This window comes from Apium graveolens, chromosome 5 (genome assembly GCF_009905375.1).
Source record: "Apium graveolens cultivar Ventura chromosome 5, ASM990537v1, whole genome shotgun sequence".
Classification (NCBI taxonomy): domain Eukaryota; kingdom Viridiplantae; phylum Streptophyta; class Magnoliopsida; order Apiales; family Apiaceae; genus Apium; species Apium graveolens.
Genome location: NC_133651.1, coordinates 104,355,036 through 104,377,008, shown reverse-complemented (window position 1 = coordinate 104,377,008; position 21,973 = coordinate 104,355,036). Strand labels below are relative to the sequence as shown.

Genomic DNA, 21,973 nt, shown 5'->3' with positions numbered 1-21,973 from the left:
CAATTAACATTATTTCTTATTTTTTACATCGCTTAACAACTGATGTCTTAGTATGTGTTAAACACATCACCTACTAATTGATGTCTCAGTTGTCTAATACATCAGTTATTTAGTTAAAAATGATGTATTATACAGTTTTTTCACATCGGTCCAGAACCGATGTCAAAAATAGGGACTTTTCTCTACACCTACCTAGACATCGGTTTTCAGAATTTTTTACATCAGTCCAGAATCGATGTCTATTGACGTTTTTCTAGTAGTTGGTGTCGGTTTGAGTGGTCAACTCAGCTTTCTTTGACTTCTTTGATTTTGTGACCAAGGATGACTCAGCTTCTGTTTTATCCTCACCACACTCGTTTACAACTACTAGGGTTGGTTGCTTCCTCTTCTTTTTACTAACTCCATCCTTTTGAGAGGATGAAATAGTTGGTTTCCTAGCATCTAGTGGTTGAGAAAAATGGTTGCAGCTGTGGTAGGCTCCTGTGGGTGTTCATGTTTGTGCTACTGCATTACCAGGTTCTATAGCTGAACTAGAAATTGTTGTGTTTCTCATGTCAGACATATGATAAGGATAGGTTCTAAATTTCTCCAACATAAAGTCAGTGATACTTAGTCGAACCTTAACCTGATTCTTTGTAATAAGTGATCCAAATAGAATTTTGAACACCTGTTTACAAATGTCTATTTGATTTCTATCTATACCATCTAGCAAATATAAGTCAGCTACTTTATGATTTAAAGTTGATATTATAAATCTAGGAAAGAAAATTTTCTTACCCCTACTTACCAAAGGCATAGTGAGCCTTGTGCTTATCTCCTCCAAGATTAAGCTTCCAACATTTAGGTGTTTGTTGTAGGCCATTGAATATACCGGTTTTTTAACACTGGAGATATTGGCATAGCCTGTCTTCATGTATGTAAAAGCCCTTATGATTGAGTCAAAGACAAAGGACCACTCCTTTCTCATATTCTTCTTGTTGAGACAAATAACTCAACCTACCTATTTACTCTAGAAAATTTATGACCATCTATAAGGCAACTATTCTTAAGAGTAATATAGAAAAAATAAGATTATTCCAACTTCGCAAGCTTATTAACAAACTCACTAGGAAATAGATCAGATCATGTCGAAGATAATTGACCGAGCTTGATAAAGTCAGGCCAACTTGTAGCACACATTCTCGTATATTTTTCGGCTCAAGATTTCTGAATATTAAAAATTGATAATTGCATTGATTATTCATCAAGAGTACATACACAAAAAACAATTATTAAAACTTATCAAAGCTTAGTATAAAAGTAACATAAACACATAATATCCTCATATAAAACCTATCAAAGCTTTTCGAATAATTCTCACAAATTCCTAGCTGCTAAACTTATATCATCTCTCTTGGAAAAGTGTAGACATATATGTTGATGCGTGTTTGTTTCCTGTAATATTGGAATATTAATTTTATACTTAAGGATGTGAAAAAGACATGCATATTTTTAAAAGATATAAAGTTCAAATACCATGTCTATCTTCAACATTCATCGAGGACGCTGGCAATTGTAATGGTATATGTTTGATGAAGACAATGCAGTAATATTTATAACATGATGAATTACTGGCACATTTTCTTCAAACCTATAAAAAAAATTAAAAATAGATGACAATCAGCGCACATTTTGAAATGTAAATTTTGGTACCTATAATCCTCTTTATCATTATATTGTTCTAATTTATACCTGTCAACTTTATGTTTTATAATCGTTTCTGAGAAGGAGAAATTTTATCATTAGGCTCATCAATCCCAGAATAGTGTTGGGCTGAAATAACTTATAATGTCAATACTTCAAACCCTCTAAATTTCCTGATGAACTGGAGAATATATTACTTTGCATATTGGAGAATAACCTGATATAGAAAATGTGGCAAGATGCAGAGCAATGAGGTTTGATCCTAGCCAATTTGAAGTATGCGTAGAGTCACCTATAAGAAGAACCTCAAAAACATCAAGGCACTACACAATTGTATAAATTTAATAGTTCATTGAAAATTTTATGCAAACCTGGATTACCATGAAATGCTAAACATTTAAAAAATTGAGATGAGTTGGATTTTTCTGAGAACTATCATAAACGTATGAAAGAGGTTCTTGGGTAGTCTGCTTTGGAGTGTTTTGCATATTGAGAGGTATTTCTGGGATTAAATAAAAATGGAATGAGTTTTTTAATCTTCATTTAAAAGGAAATATGTCATCAATGTGCTTATCTGATTCCTCATTTTATGATAGACACGGAATTTTATTGAACAATGCAATAAAATCAAGGAAATCTATACTTATAATCGGTGTGGTAGTATACCCAATGATATGAATGCAGAGAAAAAAAAACATGGCATGTAAATAAATGAAGACAAATTGGGATGGTTAGGTATACGGCTCGAATTTATCAGTCCCTTGCGTACTAGGATTTCTATATCCAGCGTTCAGATTATCCATTCTCTAGTGAATAAGATCAAACTGTTGACTTGATTTTGGATTCTCATAGGGTGTATACATTACACGGTGTCCATCTACATATTGCATTGTCTGTGTCTGGTTTTGCCTTGCTATCAATACAAATATTAGTATTAATACTGAATACGCTAATATAGATGGATATAAGAAACACTGAAAAATACATAATACATACAATTATGCAGCCTTGAGTATTTTTCATAATTGGAACCATCATCACTGGAATCGGAGCGGTGTTACATATGTTTTTTGGTCTGAGAAATCAAAGTAATTTTTTTATTAGTAAGATAAACCTATTATTACCTAAATAACTATTTAGTTTACAATTTTAAAAAAATACAACTGTAGTTTATTATGATCTTACAGTGATTCTCCTTTTCCTAGGGGCAGTGAAACATTTTGTGTAAATTGAGGAATCGGGCCTGAAAATAATAGATATAAAGTTAAACCTCGTTAAGTAAAAATCGTTAAAGTAATAATCTCGTTAAAATAATATTTTTTTCCGGTCCCAACATAATGGACACAGTGTATTTTTACTCCTGATAAAGTAATAAACTCGCTAAAGTAATATTTTTTCTCGGTCCCAACCCTATTACTTTAAAGAGATTTAACTATAATACCAATATTAAATACAATAATTAAATATGCATAATAGTAGAAACATTCGTATAGAATTTATACTACTATAAAATCAATCATACCTTGATTGTGAATATTTTGGTTTATTTGAGACATTGCAGTTGCTTTGAGTTGGCAATGATGACGAAAATTTCATTCTTAAACAATATTGTAAATGCAGTAGTATAAAATGTAAAGCATGTAAATATCCAAATTAAACAATCTTACAGTCAATCTCTTTCCCCGGTTGATGTGTATCTTTCTTCTTGATATAATTAGTGGATTCCATATGAATTGCAAGTATATACTCTTTCAGGATCACAACTTTAAATTATTAAGCATTGTTATATATTCTTCTTAATTGAAGAAGACATTTATATAGCGAAACCATCTTACTCTGATTATCCTTTTCGCTCATTTGTGTTTCAAAATGTTTATCTAAATTTTTTTGATCTGTAAACAAAATCACAATTTTGTTAAGTAGACATGTTTAAGTAAACATGAAGTGACATTTACAGGTGTTCTTCCATGTTTGTTAATAAAAATGTTCATCATTATCTTATGAGTAACAATCTTGTATGTTGGTAACAACTGGAGTATTGTCAAATCTATCAATGGGACACCACCATCGCTTGAAAAGTAATACAATAAAAAACTCACATATACTCAAGAATCACAATTTAACATATACATTACAGTAAACAACATCAATACTATTACAAAGAACATAAATTTATTTTTGAAGGAAGAACTCAATATAATTTTACAAAATTTTTTAAATTATCTCAAAAAATGTAAATAGTTATATTTGACCATATAATGATTTTGCTTAGTGATTCAATGAAGGCACCAAAAAAATCACATTCCCTGGTTCGTAGAAGGCGGACTAAATTCCAGATGTACTGGTACACACTTATGATCTAGAAAAACATATACGGGTGGTAAACGGCATACAATTTTATGATTCATCTAACCTTCATTTATTTTGAAGGATGGATCATGTTCCGGAATTTCATCCATATCTGCAAATCGTTAATTAATGTCTATCTGAAAGAAATAAACAACCATAATTAACATACGATTTTGGTCTCAATTAAAAAAATTGAGATTTTAGTAAAGAGAAATAGAAAGACAAAGAGGGAGAGATATAGAGAAGTAATTGAACACATTGATTGGATTTGAAATTCAAAACTCGGAATAATATTGATAATCTGCATATTAGGGATCTAAACACCATATGCCTCACATTACACACACAAACACAGTTTAATCAATTCCACAACCGGGTCGAACATAAAGTAGGGTTCAAAATAGTACCTCATCTACATGACGACTATAATCCAAAGTTGCAACACACTTAGGTTAAGAAAATGCAACTATAGGAACACTAACCAAATTTTGGATTCAATAATTTCGGTCATTGTATTACTTATCCAAATCATAAATTTTGAGAACAAAAAAATCAATCAAATATTTCATTTGGAACTTGAAACAAACATGTGAAGTACAAATACAAAAAACACATAAGTATATAAATTAAATCTATCAAATAAATACACAACAAAAAACAACACAAATATTAAGAAGTGATATAATTGAGATTAAATGATTATGAAAACCTTAAATTGAGCATCAGTGTAACAGTCCGCCTTCTCAGACTATTAATTCTAATTAAAAACTTAATAAAATACAATTTTATTTGATAAAATATCCACTAAAATCAAGCAGCGGTCAAACTTATTAAATCAAAATCATAAAATCGGAGACGCGGCTCCACAAATCTGATAAATAATTGTCTAACAGATAACTCAAATTTATTCGATAAATACGAGAAGTCTTTTCCAATAAATTGCATCTAAATCAAATAGCATCAAAATCCATGTAGTTCACAACTTTAGCTTCCAAAGCCCAAACCTGAAATATATTAAAACAATGAGCTGCAAGGCCCAACAAGTAACCATCGTTTAACGGCTCCAAAATATCTTTTTCAATAAGTTCAAAAATTCTGAATTTCTAAATCGATCAAATAATCTTTTACAGAACAAAAATATTTTATTCCCACAGTTCTAAATTACGGTCACACTATGCCAGCGACACGGCTCTATAATTCGATGGAGGCTAGTTTGCGCCCTCGTTAAGACAAACTCAACAAGGCATCTACGTGTTCCGGAACGTGCGCAAAACTAGTTCTATATTCTATGTATCCAGTGATCAGGTTCTATAATTCGATACGCAATCTAAAACTGGGGGAATTCTATAAAAATAATATTTTCTAAATTATATTTTTGATATCACGATGTTCAGAAATCATATAATCAAAATATTTCAAAAACAGAACAATTTAATAATTTAAGTGAGCAACGAAAAGTCACTTACCTCGAAGTCGACACCTAAAGTCCGAAAGTAATAAGACGAATAAATCCTAAAATTTAATAAGCAGAAAATAATTAATTGTTTATTCTATATAAAATAAACTCTATACAGCCCAAGTAACCATCCATGCAGATCACAGAAAGACTAGACATATCTCGAAATCAAAATCAAATTATATGCATCATATATCCAACAAAGATAATTTAATAATATTAAATTAAATTAACCAGTCACGACTCTGCACAAACAAATATTAAAAACAAAGATAAATGGGCCTTAAAAGCCCATCTCATGCAAACTGGTCTGAATTCAAGTACACTCTCCATGTGATTACCTCTGCTTTCAATTATAGCATGCATATTAATTAAATCAATTATACAAAATACTAACATGTCATATATTTACTTTATCTATCGATTTCTAATAAATAATTAATCAACTAATATGAAGCATGCACGCATTTATATAACTTAAACAAAAAAAATCAACTAAATCTAACCTCCGACCAAAACATAATCTATTATATCACGATATTGTTTCTAAAAAAAATTCTTTTTTTTATAAATAATTAACAAATGTAACACAAAAAAAATAATAACTTGATTTTAATAATTTATTAATATAAATATGACTTACCAGGAAGCACACATTAATCCTTGCAACAAAGATCATGACAGGAATAAGTTCATTCTTATAACCCACAATTAATCACAATCCCCCTTTTAAGATTTCACATGCAAGGCTAGCTAAAGAGGTTAATAATCATTTATTTATACATGCATAATCAGATTGGTTGGCAGGCACACAATCTAAACAAAAAAATTGGATGTGCACGCATATGGATATAAACAATATAACTCATATGCATGGGCATGGCACATACATATTAAAACTAACATGAAAAAGCATGCACAACAAAGCTACCAAACAGCGGACTAAATCGTACCTCCCTGCAACGCGACGAGCCTCTGTACGAGTCATATTATTGTCTAAAGGGGTCTTTATATAGATACACAAAACCCTAATTCTAATTAGGATATAATATAATCTCTCCAAATAAATTCCTAAAATAAAATATTTGACACACACAATTACCTAAACTAAAAAGATTTTGATTTTCTAAATTATTCTTACACTAATTTCCACAAATAACAAATCTTTTCCCAACTCAATAACTTACACAAAAAGTTTTCGGGATATTCTAATTTAAAATATTTATCTAAACGAATTAATATCATAATATCTAATAAATAAATTAAATATAAAATTACGGATTTTACATTCTTCCCTCCTTAAAAGAATTTGGTCCCCAAATTCACATAAAAAAAATAAATAAATTGAATTAAATAAGTCACCAAAGAAAAGATAGCATACCTTATTTATGATAGTTGTCATTTCCTGTGAGCTGAAACACACGTCCTTTTCCCATCTTGTTATCTGCTTCCTTTCTTGGTGGTGGATTGTGAGGACATTGAGCAATTCTGTGTCCGACTTCCCCGCAATGAAAACACGCGCTTCTGTTCCAACGACATTCTGTATGTGTGTGGTTCCCGCCACACCTGGTGCAATTTTCTTGATTTCCTTGACCACTACCTTGATTATACATGTGTTGTTTCTTGAATGGTCCCCCTTGAAATGATTGACCACCATCTTGAGTGAACCGTCTCTTATTCTAGCTTCCTGTTGCCTTTTCAGATTCTGACAACCCTCTCTCGATCACTAAAGCCTTGTTGAGCACAGCCTCATATGTCTGAAGTTCAAACGACGCCACTGAATTCCTGATGTCACTTCGAAGTCCCTCTTCCAATCTTCGTGCTCGGCTGCTCTCATCTGCTACTAAGGTCGACGCATACTTCGCAAGTTTTGCAAATTCTGCTTCGTATTCAATGACGGTTCTTCCACTTTGCTGAAGACGAATGAAGTCTCTCTCTTTCTGCAGACGAACTGTTCTCGGAAAGTACTTGTCCTCCAAAGCCTTCTTGAACTTTGACCAAGTGTACGGTTCAGGATTTTCTTCAAGATTTGTCGTCTCGTTCTTCCTTTTTTCCATGAGCCACCAGTCATAAGCACTTCCTTGCAATTGATACACAGCTGATAGGGATAAATAAATTATGATAGTATAATTAAATACTGCAAGGTGTGGGCTGCTAGGCCCAATAAAAAGATATATGATACTCAGACCAGAAAGGTTAAGCCTGATGGACCAGATCAGGCCTGATGGAATAAAGAAGGCCCAAAAGCCCTGATTATTAATTAATTTCGTAATTAATTAATAAGGGAAAAATCAGCTATTGAGAAGAGTCCCGATAAGGATATAAATCCTTATAGATTAGCCTCAAGAGGACCTAAAAGGATAAGGAATCAGTTTTCTACTATCTAGGACTCCAAAGTCCATTCTAATTATGAGACTTGCCCACCAAGTCTCCTATACCAAGTCCAATTCAAGGACTCCCAACATCTATATAAGGGGCCTCACCCCACAAATCAGAACTACGTTTTTTGGCTTGATTCTCTAATTCACAGAGATACGTAAGCATCTCGTAAAGGCAAAGTTGAGCTACGAAACACGAGAGCAGCCATTAAAGGCCTTGAGCTCCCGAATCTTAGTAATAAATACAGCAAATAATAACCTTAGTATTTTATCCATAACATTTGGCGCCGTCTGTGGGAAAGCACAACAACAACCATGGCGAGAACACGGAGAACAATTAGAGCTCTAAAGGAAGGAACACCATCAGAGACAACCCAGGTGATTTCGTCAACCGTGGAGGTTCCTCCCCATTCGACTTATGCATCTACTCAGGGGGAAGCCCAGATAGGGGCAACTCAACCTCAGCCACAAGGGACAACTCCCCCGACTATTCAAGGTACGAATCCTCAAGTTCAACAAGTACATATACCTGTGAATTCTCGACCCATCGGGTATGAATATTCAACTATTGTTACTACTAACCCCCCTTATGGGATGCCCCTTCACCCTGAGGTTGGAGGAAGCGGATATGCTGGGCGAAGCGAAGCACGAGGGCAGTCGCCCCCCTATATACGAGGTTTGGGTCCTATCCCTGAGGATCGGGAATTTTCTGGTCCTTACACTGAGAGAGACTCCGAATCTTCGGATGATGAAGTGACCCCGAGAAGGAGACGTCCTGGAAAAGAGCCAATGGCCGATGGAAGGCAACGCCCCCAAAGCACCCCAGGGGCGAATCCCCAAGAAGTGCAGGAAAGGATCAGGGCTCATGAGGCTGAAATCCAAAGGATGAGGCGTGATTTGGAGGCTCACCAGGCCACCAGACCCCAGATACCTCCTAGGGGGAGAAATCCTCCTCCTGTCATAGACCTGGATGGTCCGGTACGAAGAAGGGCTGCTGTCCCAAGAACTGATCCAAGCAATCTCCTTCCCCTTGGAGATCCTGATGATCCAACTCCACCCTTCACAGAAGAGATAATGAATGCCCATATCTCAAGGAAATTCAAGATGCCCACTATCAAAGCCTATGATGGCACGAGAGACCCCGCTAATCATGTTAGGACATTCTCTAATGCACTGCTGCTGCAACCCGTGAATGATGCTATAAAGTGTCGGGCCTTCCCTCAAACCCTGTCGGGTATGGCTCAAAGATGGTACAGTCGCCTGCCCCCAAATTCTATTGGATCGTTCAGAGAATTAAGTCAGGCTTTTATTAAGCAATTCATCAGTGGAAGAGTCCATGAGAAAAGTTCAGCATCTCTTATGAGTCTTGTGCAGGGAGCTAAGGAATCCTTGAGAGATTACCTGAATCGTTTCACAAAGGAGGCTTTAAAAGTCCCGGACCTTGATGATAAGGTAGCCATGATAGCACTGCAACAAGGAACTAGGGACGAGTTTTTTAAGATGTCCTTGGCCAAACGTCCCCCTGAAAGCATGTTGCAGCTCCAAGAGAGGGCAGGGAAGTATATCAAGGTTGAAGAAAGTATGAGGAAGACCGTAGTAAGTAATGAGCCCACTGGAGGCAAGAAGCGGAAAACTAATTTAGAATATATTGCAAAAGACAAATATCCTAGAACCGAACAAAACCCTGATTCAACCCCCAAGAGGGGAGGACCTGGGCAAAAGTTCACTGAATACGCTAAGCTGAATGCTCCTAGAAGTCAGATTTTGATGGAGATTGAGAAAGACAGAGATATTCGCTGGCCTAAGCCCTTGAAGGCTGATTCCGCCAAGCTAGATAAGGGCAAGTATTGCAGGTTTCACAAAGATGTTGACCATGACACCGATGAGTGTAGGCAATTGAAAGATGAAATTGAGTTTTTGATTCGAAAAGGAAGATTGAACAAGTATACTGGAGATGGAGGGGACAAAAATAATAATGGAAGGAAGAACTTTGAAGATCGTAGGAGGGACCAAGACGATCAGGGGCGGAATCCCCAACCTAGAGGGCCGGTTATAAATGCAATTTTTGGAGGACCGCGACGCCCTCGAGGGCCTGTGATAAACACGATCTTTGGAGGTCCAACTGCTGCTGGATTGTCCAAAAATTCCAGAAAGGCATATACTAGGGAGGTTATGCATATTGTTGGAGAAGCCCCGAAGAGGGCCAGGACAGAAGTAACATTGGCTTTTGATGATTCCGACCTAGAGGGTATGAAGTTTCCCCATGACGACCCGCTGGTCATAACACCGATAATAGGAAATAGCCCGGTTAAGAGGGTCCTTGTGGATAATGGTGCTTCTGTGGATATCTTGCTCCACGACACCTTTCTAAGAATGGGGTATAACGACTCCCAGTTGACACCAACCGACATGCCGATATATGGATTTACTGGAGTAGAATGTCCTGTGGAAGGGATAATCAAATTGCCGACCACCATAGGTACGGAACCAAGGCAAGCAACGCAGATGCTGGATTTCGTGGTGGTAAAGGCTAGTTCAACTTATAATGCTATCATGGGGAGAACAGGGATACATGCCTTCAAGGCAGTCCCCTCTTCCTACCATTCAGTCATGAAGTTTCCCACCCGAAACGGGATTGGAGAAGAGAGAGAAGATCAAAAAATGGCCAGAAGCTGTTATGTGGCCTCTTTGAGGGCAGATGGAGTCGGGGGCAGGTTCTTCCTATTGAAGATATGGATGTTCGAGAAAATGATGAGAATAGAGGAAGGCCAGCAGAAGAATTGGTTTCGGTTCCTTTAGACCCCGAGAATCCTGAGAGGATGACTTTCATTGGAGCCACATTAGAGGAGCCCCTTAGAGGGAAGTTAGTGAAATTTTTGCAAGAAAATAGTGATGTGTTTGCATGGTCAACAGCTGATATGCCAGGCATAGACCCGGAGTTAATTACTCACAAGCTAAACGTGGATCCAAGCCGGAAGACAGTGAAATAAAAGAAAAGAAATTTTGCCCCGGAAAGACAAGAGGCTATAAAACAGGAAGTAGAAAAGCTCTTAGAGGCTGGTTTCATTGAGGAGATTCAATTTCCGGAGTGGTTAGCAAACCCTGTAATGGTGAAGAAGGCTAATGGAAAGTGGAGGATGTGTATAGACTTCACTGATCTGAATGGTGCATGGCCCAAAGACTGTTTTCCGCTGCCTAGAATTGATACTTTGATTGATGCCACTGCTGGACATGAGATGCTGAGTTTCATGGATGGATTTAGCGGATACAACCAGATCAAAATGCATAAGGATGACATTCCAAAGGTATCATTTATCACTGACTTTGGTGTTTATTGTTATCTTGTTATGGCGTTTGGTCTCAAGAATGCAGGAGCCACCTATCAAAGGTTGGTGAATAGAATTTTTAAGGATCTTATTGGTAAGACTATGGAAGTCTATGTTGATGACATGTTAGTCAAGAGTCTAGTAAAGACTGATCATATAGCCCATTTAAGGGAAGCTTTTGAGGTCCTGAGGTACCACAAGATGATGTTGAATCCTACGAAGTGTGCTTTCGGAGTAGGATCTGGAAAATTCTTGGGACTGATGGTCTCAAAGAGGGGAATTGAGGCTAACCCGGATAAAATAAAGGCGATCCTGGACATGGAACCACCAAAAACTGTTAAGGATGTTCAGAAGCTTACACGAAGGGTTGCTGCGCTAGGACGATTCATCTCCAAGTCGGGGGACAAGTGTTTGTCATTCTTCAAATCGCTAAAGAGCATCAAAGACTTTGTATGGACCGAGGAAAACCAGAAGGCATTTGAAGAGTTAAAGAAGTATATGGCCCAGGCCCCGTTGTTGGCCAAGCCAGTTCTGAGTGAAATTTTATTCTTGTACTTGGCTGTTTCAGAGAGCGCCTTGAGCGCGGTGTTGGTTAAGGAAGAATTGAAATTCCAGAAACTCGTATACTATGTCAGCAAAATTTTGTATGGTGCTGAGTTGAATTATTCAACTATTGAGAAATTCGCTTTAGCCTTGGTAATGGCTTCAAGAAAGCTGCGTCCTTATTTTCAAGCTCACCAGATTGAAGTGCTAACAAATCAGCCACTGAGAAATATCATTCACAGTCCCAAGGCAAGTGGGAGACTGATTAAGTGGGAAATAGAGTTGGGAGAGTTCGATCTCAAGTATAAGCCACGTACGGCTATAAAAGCCCAGGCACTAGCTGACTTCGTGGTGGAATGTACCATACCCAACCAAGAAGTCGGGGGGCAGGAAGATACCATACCTCAAGACAAGGGAGTCGACAATGGGGACATCGAGAAGGATGATAAGGAGAAAGAATATTGGGTTCTCTATTTTGATGGAGCATCAAAAACAAATTCCAGTGGAGCAGGGTTGGTTTTGCAAAGCCCTGATGGATTCTTAATTGAGTATGCTATGAAGCTAGACTTCCCAACCACAAACAATGAGGCAGAGTATGAAGCCCTGATTGCTGGCCTTGGTCTAGCTGGGACACTTAGAATCAAAAACTTAAAGGTCCGTGGAGACTCGAAGCTGATCATATCCCAGGTAAAGGGAGAATTTGAGGCAAGGGATGATACGATGGCTAAGTATGTTCGCCTAGTAAGGGCTGTGATGACCCAATTTAATGAATGCCATGTTGAACACATTCCAAGGGAAGAAAATGCTAAAGCAGATGCGCTATCAAAGTTTGCTTCATCTGAGATTGAAGAAAGTTCAGGAAGTGTGTACTTCCGTGTTTTGAAGACACGAAGCATAGATGTTAAGCTTGTGGCTCCCATAGGCTTGGGGACGTCATGGATTGATCCCATCAAGGCTCACATTCAGACCGGTTGGTTGCCAAGCGATGCAACTGAGGCACGGAAGTTAACTATTCGAGCACTAAGGTACTCCTTGATAGATGGAATTCTGTATAAGAGATCTTTCGTGGTTCCTTACTTGAGGTATCTCAGGCCCGACGAGGCACGCTTGGCTCTTGAGGAAGTGCATGAAGGTATTTGTGGGCAACACTTGGGGGTCAGGGCCTTGGCTCATAAGATAACCCGTTTAGGCTTCTATTGGCCAGAAATGATGGCTGATGCCAAAGAATATGTGAAGAAGTGTGATCGCTGTCAGAAGCATGCACCAGTTGTTAGACAACCCCCCGAGATGCTGACCTCTATCAACTCACCTATTCCCTTTGCTATGTGGGGGATGGATATTCTAGGGCCTTTTCCTATGGCCACGGCACAAAGGAAGTTTCTGATTGTAGCCATTGATTATTTCACCAAGTGGATCGAAGCCAAACCCTTGGCCAAAATCACAACTAAGCAGGTTGCACAATTCCTGTGGGAAAACATTATGTGCCGATATGGAATTCCCCGTATCCTCGTCACTGACAATGGAACACAATTCAACAATGAGGAATTTAAGAAGTATTGTGAAGAAAATGAAATTGAGTTACGATTCACCTCTGTGGCTCACCCGCAAGCCAATGGGCAAGCAGTGGTAGCAAATCGGATAATCCTGGATGGACTAAAGAAGAGGATCGAGAAGTCAAGAAATAATTGGGTGGATGAAATACTTCCAATATTATGGGCCTACAGGACTACCTGTAGAGTCACGACAGGAGCAACTCCCTTCATGTTGGCATATGGGGCAGAAGCAGTAGTTCCAGTAGAGATATCACATTCCTCTCCAAGGATTCAGGCTTTCAATGCAGAAGAAAATGAGGAAGGGCAGAGGTTAGCCCTGGATTTAATCGATGAAGTGCGAGATAAAGCACATGCAAAGATAGTAGAATATCAGAAAAAGGCTTCATTCTACTACAATCTAAGGGTTAAAGAGAGGTTTTTCAAACAAGGTGACCTAGTCTTGAGAAAAATAGAGGCTTCTGGTGTCGGACAGAAAGGAAAGCTTGCCCCAAATTGGGAAGGGCCGTATAGAGTCAAGAGCGTTCAGGGTAGAGGAACCTACAAGCTGGAGACTATGGATGGTTTTGAAGTCCCGAGAACCTGGCACGCACAAAACCTGAAGGTTTACTACGTGTAAGATGGTCGAAGTACGATTCTCACTTGTCATTATGACAAGTAGGTTTAAAAGCACCTTGAAGCTTTGTTTGCATAGGATTTTTATTTTTTAGCTATTATAGATCAGGGTCGAACCCATATTATGTAAGGTTTTGGAAAACCAGACTTGAAATTGAAGAGTTCGAAATTATTTCAACCTATGGATGTTTGAGTTGTGATAATACTTGTGTGGCCCATTAAGCCAAGTTTGAATATTAAAGTATCGGAAAAATAAAGGAGAGAATGCAAATAAGGAAAGTAGCATATAAAATAGCCCCGGAGGGTAATAAGTTTTAATACAAACAAAAGTCCAGACATAAGTTAAGGATAAAATTACATAATAGAATAACTACTCCTCCATGCGGGAGCCTTCATTCTCTTGCTCCTTATCAGCGCCTTCAGCATCCTTCGCAGGAGAAGCGGGAGGAGAAGCAGTGTTAGGATCCAAGATGCGATCATCTGGCTGAGGGGAGTTGAAGAGGGCATCTATGCTGTCCTCCGACTCAGCCTGTTCGGGACTTATAAAGTCCTTAGGGTCGACTAAGCCCGGGTGCTTCTCAGAAACCGCCTTTACGGCCGCATCCCATCCCTGAGTAAACTGTAGGGAATAAAGACCCTCATCATGAATCTCCATGAGATTCTTAAACTTGTCAGAATCCATGTAGTCATCAATGAGCTTATCCTTATCGCTCCTAAGTTTCACCAGCTCGGAATGAGCCTTAGCCAGCTCCTCTTTCTTCGTGTCCAGCTTCTTCTCCAGGACCTTGGCTCTCTCTTCCCATTTCTTCATCTCCTTCTCAAACCCATCTGAGTTACCCTTCCAGGATCTAGCCTGGTGGAGGGCCGCCTGGAAGTAGGTATTACTCTGCAAAGAAATATGTATGAGTTAGCACAAGTTCGTTGAAATATGAGAAAGTTGGGATTCAAAGAAAAAGAGAAAAAAGAAAGTTACCGCAGCTTGGGCTTGAGAACCCAGAAGCTCAATAGTCTCGATATCACTCCCCGTAACAATGTCAGTAAAGTCATGGGGAGTGATGGAATGGTACGACCAATCCTTAGCATGTTTGGTAGATCCAACCACTGTATCGCTCCTCCTGAAGCCCCAGTTAGGCCTGAAGGAATGTGCCTTAAGTGGAGGATCCACATCGTCCCCCAACTCGACCACCGGGACGTGGGGCTTAAGAAAAGAAGGACCGTCAGGTTTGCTCCTGGGGTCCTTGTTTAGCTTGGCCCTCTTCTGGCGGCCTGACTCCCCTTCCTTGGGCCTGTTGACATTATTGATGGCCTCGCAAGCTGAAAAGGAAAGATAGAAAGAATATTAAATTGCAGGAGAGATAAAACGTTACAATTAAGGGAAGGAAAAATGGTTATCCAGTTATAAATTTACCCTTATCACTGGCCTGAGAGAGACCAACTTTCTTCAGAGAAAACTCCTCTAAGAGGGTCCAGGTGTCTGTTTTCCCATCATCTGAAATTAAGGCTTGGTAGGCCATCTCCTCCTCATCAGATAATCTGATGCTACCTGGACTCCCATCTGACACTTTGCAAAAGGGCCTACGAAAGAGTGTGGCCCAATCACCCCCAGCCCAGGTCAGCCTCACAAACTCGTCCCTCCATTTGGGGTTATTCTCAACTATGGAATTACTATCGAAGATATGAGGGATTTTGGGCCGTTGACGAATTAAAACCCAACCTGGTTGACTCATGGCGCTATTATAGAATTGGAAAACTTTCCTAAAGACAGCTACGGAAAGAGGAAAATTGTTTCTAAGACAAAGGACCATAAAACAGATAATGTTCCTCCAAGCGTTAGGAGGGAGTTGACAAGGGTTAATTTGTACATCTGCAAGTAAGCGAGGAATAAATTCATGGAATGGGAACCTGAGACCCGCGGTCAGGGCTCCTCGATAGATAAACAAAGTATCCCCCTCCCAATTACAAGTCCTATCCCCAGGGGCGGCTGGAGTAATCCTAAGGTGGGGTGGAAGTCTGTACAGGGTGTTCATAGACTCTATCCTACCATCTAACTCATGAAAGGTGTTACCATGATTATACGAATCTAACTTAGATAGAGAGGAATATTCATCACCTCTCGAGTTAATCATATCAAGTAGGGAAGTATATGGAGATTGAATTTGAATGTTTGTACCTCTCTTAGAGACATTCATCTTCTGCAAACGAGCCAAGTCACGATCCGCCATTGATATGCTTCGGTTGAAGGCTTGAAACCCAGAAAAACCTGAGAAAGGTGGAGCTGCGGTGGCTGAGGTCGCCGGAAATCGCCTTCTCAAAGGGAGAACTCTAGAGAGATTTTTGAGAGAAAATGAGAAATGTGAAGTGAAGTGAGGATTCTCACTTCACACTACACTTATATAGGCGAAAAGCTCGGAATACGAGGCGTTTCTAGGCCCATTTAGCCAGGCCCAACCTAAAAGCCCATCTACTAGAAATATCAGGAATAATCTAGAAGCTCCTATGGAAAATGAAGGGTCGAAAATCGACCAGAATTTTAAAATGGTTCGATCAGAGTCCTAATCGACAAAGAAGAAAATCCTAATCGACACTTCAATCGATCAAGAGGGAAGAAACCTATTAAGTTCGATCAGAGTCCTGATCGACGCCAAACAGTATCCTGATCGATACCTCATTCGAACAGGAGGAAATAAATCCCCTAAGTTCGATCAGAGTCCTGATCGACCCCAAAAAGGATCCTGATCGATATCTCCTTCGAGCAAGAAGGAAGAAAACCACTAAGATCGATCAGAGTCCTGATCGACACAGAAGAGGATCCAGATCGATATTTCATTCGATCAGAACGGTAGAAAGCCACCTAGTTCGATCAGAATCCTGATCGAAATCGATCAAGAATTCTGGTCGATTATGCCCATGTTTCAGTCGACTAGAGTGTCACTTTGAAGGCCAGTTCGATCAGAGTCCTGATCGAAATCGATCAGGAATCCTGGTCGATTCCGCATAGATCCTGATCGAAGATTCCATCGACCAGAATGTTACTTCCTGAGCTAGTTCGATCAGGATCCTGATCGAAATCGGTCAGGAATCCTGATCAATTTTTTATACATCCTGATCGATTTTTTATACATCCTGATCGATTTTAAGGCAGAAAATTAGGGAAAAATCCAGAAATTAAGGATAAATCCCAGAAAATTAGGGAAAATCCAGAAATTAAGGATAAATCCCAGAAAATTAGGATAAATCCCAGAAAATTAGGGAAAAATCAAGAAATTAAGGATAAATCCCAGAAAATTAGGGAAAAATCCAGAAATTAAGGATAAATCCCAGAATATTAGGGAAAATCCAGAAATTAAGGATAAATCTCAGAAAATTAGGGAAAATCCAGAAATTAAGGATAAATCCCAGAAAATTAGGATAAATCCCAGAAAATTAGGGAAAAATCCAGAAATTAAAGGGAAAAATCCTGGAAATTAGGGAAAAATCCCGGAAATAAGGGAAAAATTCCTGGAAATTAAGATAATTCCTGAATAAAAGGAAAATTCATTGTAAATGTGTAGGTCGCTCCACACTTTACGCGAAAACGAAACCCTGTAAGGGAATAAACAGACTTAACTTCTGCGAAACCTAATCAATGTTTCCCAAAAGTTGGGGGGCAAATGATAGGGATAAATAAATTATGATAGTATAATTAAATACTGCAAGGTGTGGGCTGCTAGGCCCAATAAAAAGATATATGATACTCATACCAGAAAGGTTAAGCCTGATGGACCAGATCAGGCATGATGGAATAAAGAAGGCCCAAAAGCCCTGATTATTAATTAATTTCGTAATTAATTAATAAGGGAAAAATAAGCTATTGAGAAGAGTCCCGATAAGGATATAAATCCTTATAGATTAGCCTCAAGGGGACCTAAAAGGATAAGGAATCAGTTTCCTACTATCTAGGACTCCAAAGTCCATTCTAATTATGAGACTTGCCCACTAAGTCTCCTATACCAAGTCCAATTCAAGGACTCCCAACATCTATATAAGGGGCCTCACCCCACAAATCAGAACTACGTTTTTTGGCTTGATTCTCTAATTCACAGAGATACGTAGGCATCTCGTAAAGGCAGAGTTGAGCTACGAAACACGAGAGCAGCCATTAAAGGCCTTGAGCTCCCGAATCTTAGTAATAAATACAGCAAATAATAACCTTAGTATTTTATTCATAACAACAGCTAAGGTCACCTTCTGCTGCTCATTGCTCCCAAGAAGTCTGAAGGCATTTTCCATCTCTTGGATCCACATCTCTACAATAGCCGGGTCTGTAGCTCCATCAAAAGTTGGCGGGTTCAAACGATTGAACTGAGAGACGATGTTAGGCTTCGGTTGCTGATTCACAAGTACAGCTAGAGTTTCAGCCAGCTGGTCAAAGACGTTTCCTTCTTCACCATTGTTGCCCTGATTGCCATTGTTGTTCTGATTCTCATTGTTGTTTTGATTTTCATTATTGTTTTGGTTATTACCGTCCTCCCCGTCCATCTTTTCTAAAACCCACAAAAAAAAATTCTAAACTTATAGTCAATAATCAAAAAGCACAAAAGTCAAACATATCAAATAATAACACAAATAAATATCTAAATCAAATATAATTTCTTAAGACCTATACGATAGTCTACAGGATCGCATTCTAGGGAATGTACTAGTCCCATACCTAATACACTCCGAAGAACAGCCTGCTCTTGATACCAACTGTGGCAGCCCGCCTTCTCGGACTATTAATTCTAATTAAAAACTTAATAAAATATAATTTTATTTGATAAAATATCCACTAAAATCAAGCAGCGGTCAAACTTATTAAATCAAAATCATAAAATCGGAGACGCGGCTCCACAAATCTGATAAATAATTGTCTAACAGATAACTTAAATTTATTCGATAAATACGAGAAGTCTTTTCCAATAAATTGCATCTAAATCAAATAGCATCAAAATCCACGTAGTTCACAACTTTAGCTTCCAAAGCCCAAACCTGAAATATATTAAAACAATGAGCTGCAAGGCCCAGCAAGTAACCATCGTTTAACGGCTCCAAAATATCTTTTTCAATAAGTTCAAAAATTCTGAATTTCTAAATCGATCAAATAATCTTTTACAGAACAAAAATATTTTATTCCCACAGTTCTAAATTACGGTCACACTATGCCAGCGACACGGCTCTATAATTCGATGGAGGCTAGTTTACGCCCTCGTTAAGACAAACTCAACAAGGCATCTATGTGTTCCGGAACGTGTGCAAAACTAGTTCTATATTCTATGTATCACACTAACCAGTGATCAGGTTCTATAATTCGATGCGCAATCTAAAACTCGGGGAATTCTATAAAAATAATCTTTTCTAAATTCTATTTTCGATATCACAATGTTCAGAAATCATATAATCAAAATATTTCAAAAACAGAACAATTTAATAATTTAAGTGAGCAACGAAAAGTCACTTACCTCGAAGTCGACACCTAAAGTCCGAAAGTAATAACACGAATAAATCCTAAAATTTAATAAGTACAAAATAATTAATTGTTTATTCTATATAAAATAAACTCTATACAGCCCAAGTAACCATCCATGCAGATCACAGAAAGACTAGAAATATCTCGAAATCAAAATCAAATTACATGCATCATATATCCAACAAAGATAATTTAATAATATTAAATTAAATTAACCAGTCACGACTCTGCACAAACAAATATTAAAAACAAAGATAAATGGGCCTTAAAAGCCCATCTCATGCAAACTGGTCTGAATTCAAGTACACTCTCCATGTGATTACCTCTGCTTTCAATTACAGCATGCATATTAATTAAATCAATTATACAAAATACTAACATGTCATATATTTACTTTATCTATCGATTTCTAATAAATAATTAATCAACTAATATGAAGCATGCACGCATTAATATAACTTAAACAAAAAAAATCAACTAAATTTAACCTCCGACCAAAACATAATCTATTATATCACGATCTTGTTTCTAAAAAAATTCTTTTTTTTATAAATAATAAACAAATGTAACAAAAAAAATAATAACTTGATTTTACTAATTTATTAATATAAATATGACTTACCAGGAAGCACACATTAATCCTTGCAACAAAGATCATGACAGGAACAAGTTCATTTTTATAACCCACAATTAATCACAATCCCCCTTTTAAGATTTCACATGCAAGGCTAGCTAAAGAGGTTAATAATCATTTATTTATACATGCATAATCAGATTGGTTGGCAGGCATACAATCTAAACAAAAAAATTGGATGTGCACGCATATGGATATAAACAATATAACTCATATTCATGGGCATGGCACATACATATTAAAATATAAACAATATAACTCATATTCATGGGCATGGCACATACATATTAAAACTAACATGAAAAAGCATGCACAACAAAGCTACCAAACAGCGGACTAAATCGTACCTCCCTGCAACGCGACGAGCCCCTGTACGAGTCATATTATTGTCTAAAGGGGTCTTTATATAGATACACAAAACCCTAATTCTAATTAGGATATAATATAATCTCTCCAAATAAATTCCTAAAATAAAATATTTGACACGCACAATTACTTAAACTAAAAAGATTTTGATTTTCTAAATTATTCTTACATTAATTTCCACAAATAACAAATCTTTTCCCAACTCAATAACTTACACAAAAAGTTTTCGGGATATTCTAATTTAAAATATTTATCTAAACGAATTAATATCATAATATCTAATAAATAAATTAAATATAAAATTACGGATTTTACAATCAGCATTGTTCTCCTAGCATTATAATATTTAAATTTATCGTATAATTAATGTTCAATCTACAAATTGCCTGCAATGAAAAGATTAAATGAGAAAACTAAATTGAAAGTATCATTACAATATAGATCCTTAAATTGAATACATGAAATAAGAAAAATATAATCGACTTTGAAATTTAATTCAAGTTCAGAGAGAGAGAGATGTATCCATTTATTTGAATTTAAGATAAAAGAGGGGGGTTTCAAATCAGATTAAAATTTGAATTATCAAAACTGGGTACATGTGTTTGTAATGAAAAGTGAGAAAGTATATGTATATATACACATATAATGTATTAACATATATGGTACACGTATAAAATTATAATATTGGCAATATACAACACTTTTATTAAAATTAGGAGGACATCTTAGTCATTTAAAAGTAAAAAAGCCTTCAAGCTTTATACTCTTAAGTGTGTGTATACACACACATTTCATGTCAAGACGTAACTTTATTAGCTAACTGCATGTCCCTCCACAATGAATTTAACAATATTGTACGAATATTTTTAAATGAGAACGTTGGAATTGTACCGGGATATTGTTGATTTCGTACATCAAGTTTCAATCACCTTAAACTCTGATTATGACATCATTCAATGCGGTTACGAGGGCGACAGATATCAGAACTACACATATTACAATGAACACCAACATATCTTTAACTCATAGTCAAATATAACAAAAATATTTTTTCATCACAAGAATCATCGATATCTAAAAAAAATCTATAAATATTGGACGAATACCGTTACTCAATAATCTAAACGATCAATGAGTATAAGTTGCTTACGGTGATATTTTTCGCACACGTTGATTAAATTATCAAGAATTATAGACTTTATTTTCTAACAAAACCAGCAAAAGTTGAAATATCAAAAATTATAGAATATTCACGGGCTAATATGCTAATTTCTAATTTGAACATACTTTTTAATTTTGTTCTAATTTTATAGTTTTCACAATTTAGAAAACAATAAAATTTGTTTTCCACAATTTTTCAAAGTCAAGTTATAATTCAATAAATCTTGTTTCCACCTTTCCAATTTTCAATCAAATAAATATGTACTTTGAAGGTATTTTCGTTTTTTTTAGGAAAAAATTGAAGTGGGTCTGAATAAATTTTTAATTTTAAAAAGCTAAAACTACTTTATCAATTTCATCTCAAAAAATAATTTTGTTTTTCATTATTTTATTTTTTTGAAACTGTTTTTCATTATTTTATTTTTTT

General features: G+C 36.9%; 1 protein-coding gene across 1 annotated transcript; it reads right to left on the bottom strand.

Moving 5' to 3' along the window:
- Nucleotides 1–7,167: 7,167 nt before the first annotated feature.
- LOC141660289 (uncharacterized) lies at nt 7,168–18,418 on the bottom strand. Its single transcript, XM_074467262.1, has 2 exons — nt 18,090–18,418; nt 7,168–7,534 (listed from the first exon to the last, which is right to left on the bottom strand). Exons 1-2 carry the CDS (start codon nt 18,416–18,418, stop codon nt 7,168–7,170), a joined length of 696 nt encoding a protein of 231 aa, XP_074323363.1.
- Nucleotides 18,419–21,973: the final 3,555 nt, after the last annotated feature.